Here is a 2,963-nt window from a genome sequence, read left to right on the forward strand (position 1 = left end):
ATTAAGATTAAGGATTACTTATCTTAGAGTGCCAGGCTGGCTCAGTTGATGAAGTGTCTGCCTTTGGCTCAGGTAATGATCTTGGGGTCCTAGGATCAAGCCTTGAGTTGGGTTCCCCCTGAGCAGGAAGTGTACTTCTCCCTTTCCCTCTGCCCCTACCACCCCCACTCCTTGCTTGTGCTCTCTCTTTCAAATAAATAAATATATAAATAAATAAATAAATAAATAAATAAATAAATAAATAATTTTAAAGAAGAGTACAGTTATCTTGATGAGCACTAAGAAATGTATAGAATTGTTGAATCATAGTATTGTACACCTAAAACTAATATAACACTGTATGTTAATTATACTTGAAAATACATACATACATGCATACCAAGTTTGAGAACTAGTGACATGCATCCTCCCACATAACCTGCATCAACCAATTGGATAGATAAGAAATATGTATGGAAAATACACAAGAATTATGGAAAAATATGAATTTAAAATATATAAAAAGAACTTCTCATTTTTCTGGGATGCTTGGGTCACCAATGATAAAGCACAAAGTCTCCATAGATCTAATAAGATTCAGTCAGGGGCACCTGGGTGGCTCTGTGGTTGAGCATCTGCCTTTGGCTCAGGTCATGATCCCGGGGTCCTAGGGTGGAGTCCCACATCAGGCTCCCCACAGGGAGCCTGCTCTCCCTCTGCCTATGTCTCAGCCTCTCTCTCTGTGTCTTTCATGAATAGATAAATAAAATATTTTTTAAAGTAAGGTTCAGTCATGCAGTGACTGTCATATACAAAGGACCCCAGCATACTCCCTCAGTCCCATTTAAGACATGAAAAAAAAGCAATTTCCAAATGTTAAGCAAGGAAAAGGATGAAAGCCACGACAACTACAAAAATGATGTGGTGAGAACCTTAGAATTTGCAGGTCTACATGTTTAGTTTTTTGTTTGTTTTTAAAATGTTTTGTTTATTTGAGGGGTGGGGGAAAGAGAGAGCATGAGGGGGAAGGGACAGAGGGAGATGGAGAGGAAGAAACAGGCTCCCCACTGAGCAGAGAGCCCAACTCAGGGCTCAGCCTTGGGATCGAGATCATGACTTGAGCCAAAGGCAGACACTTAATGGATTGAGCCACCCAGGCACTCCTAGGTGTTTAGTTTTGCTGCATTCCAACCTACACTTCAAATGGATGGCAGAGGTACTGCGATTAGATTGTTTTACTGAAGAGCCTCCACATGGCCCTTTTGATGTCCCTGTTCCTCAGGCTGTAGATGAAAGGGTTCAGCATGGGGGTGACCACAGTATACACCACTGAGGCCACTGCATCCTTCCTGGGAGAAAGTGAGACAGCTGAACTAAGGTACACCCCAAGGCCTGTTCCATAAAATAAGCAAACAACTGACAGGTGGGAGCCACAGGTAGAGAAGGCTTTGTATCTCCCACCTGTGGATGGGACTCTCAGAATGGAGGAAACAATTTTATAGTAGGAGAAAAAGATCCCTGAAATAGGAAGAAAGCCAGAGATGGCACCAACAAAATACATGACTATGTTATTGATAAAAGTGTCAGAACAGGCAAGGTTGAGGAGTTGAGAAGGATCACAGAAGAAATGAGAAATTTCCACATCCTTGAAGTAAGTAAGTTGTAACACAACTGAATTGTGCATCTGGGAGACCAACAGGCTGATTAAAAATGACGCCAAAACCAATAAGCCACAGAGGCGGGGGTTCATGATGATCAAGTAGTGCAGGGGGTGACAGATGGCCACAAACCGGTCATACGCCATCACAGCCAGGAGGAGACTATCCAAACATCCAAAAAGCATAAAAAAAGACATTTGAGTCAGGCAACCCACATAGGAGATGACTCTGCTCTGAGTTTGGATGTCCATGATCATCTTGGGGACTGTGGTAGAGGTGAAACTGATGTCAGCCAAGGACAGGTTGGAGAGGAAGAAGTACATGGGGGTGTGGAGGTGGGAGTCAGAGCTGACGGCCAGGATGATGAGCAGGTTCCCAAGCACGGTGACCAGGTACATGGACAGGAACAGCCCAAAGAGGAGGGGCTGCAGTTCTGGATCATCTGAGAGGCCCATGAGGAAGAACTCTGATACACTTGTTAGATTTTGTGGTTCAATGTAGCTTGGACACCTTTTAAAAAAGAAAAGAGGGTTGGAAAAGTGAAACAAGTAAATGAGCATCCAGCACTGTGTCCATATTGTGTATTCAAGCAATTAACAAGTAAAATATTCACACTTGGAGCCATACGTTCCAGTACCTTTAGCAATAGTTCTGTGTCTCAAACCCAATTTTCTTGAACTGTTTCCTCATTGGTTTCTGTGTTATTCACCTCTCTATACACATACTTTAAAGACACAGAACTGAAGAATGTTAGAGGAGCAAGAACACTTAGAGCTAAGTGATAAATCCATGATCACCATAAAATAGTCTTTTAAGAAACATGCCAAATAAATATTCTTTTCGGGATCCCTGGGTGGCGCAGCGGTTTGGCGCCTGCCTTTGGCCCAGGGCGCGGTCCTGGAGACCCGGGATCGAATCCCACATCAGGCTCCCGGTGCATGGAGCCTGCTTCTCCCTCTCCTGTGTCTCTGCCTCTCTCTCTGTCTCAATCTGTGACTATCATTAAAAAAAAAAAAAAAAGAAATATTCTTTTCCCTTTAGGTAAAAAAAAAAAAAATTAGTCTAATTGTAGGACACTTAGAAGCAGCCTGATTTTATTCAAATAAATGCAAGAAATTCCCTTTAGAATATTGATAAACTATGTAATTGCTAGGACTACATCATTGACATTCTAAATTAAAACCGAATGTTTATCATCAGAAAGCTTTTTTTAATGGTTAATTATCTTTATGAGTTTTCATCATTCTCCGGTTTTCTGACATCTCTCCTCTGTAGAAATACATGCTCATTCAAATATGTGGGTTGTCTTTTTAAAGTTTTTTCAAA

General features: G+C 41.7%; 1 protein-coding gene across 1 annotated transcript; it reads right to left on the reverse strand.

Annotated features, from left to right (window-relative positions):
• Positions 1-1,204: 1,204 nt before the first annotated feature.
• LOC121495717 (putative gustatory receptor clone PTE01) lies at positions 1,205-2,197 on the reverse strand. The gene has a single exon (XM_041763586.1). It carries the CDS (start codon positions 2,195-2,197, stop codon positions 1,205-1,207), a length of 993 nt encoding a protein of 330 aa, XP_041619520.1.
• Between the last annotated feature and the right edge of the window lie 766 nt (positions 2,198-2,963).

This window comes from Vulpes lagopus, chromosome 7 (assembly GCF_018345385.1).
Source record: "Vulpes lagopus strain Blue_001 chromosome 7, ASM1834538v1, whole genome shotgun sequence".
Taxonomy (NCBI): domain Eukaryota; kingdom Metazoa; phylum Chordata; class Mammalia; order Carnivora; family Canidae; genus Vulpes; species Vulpes lagopus.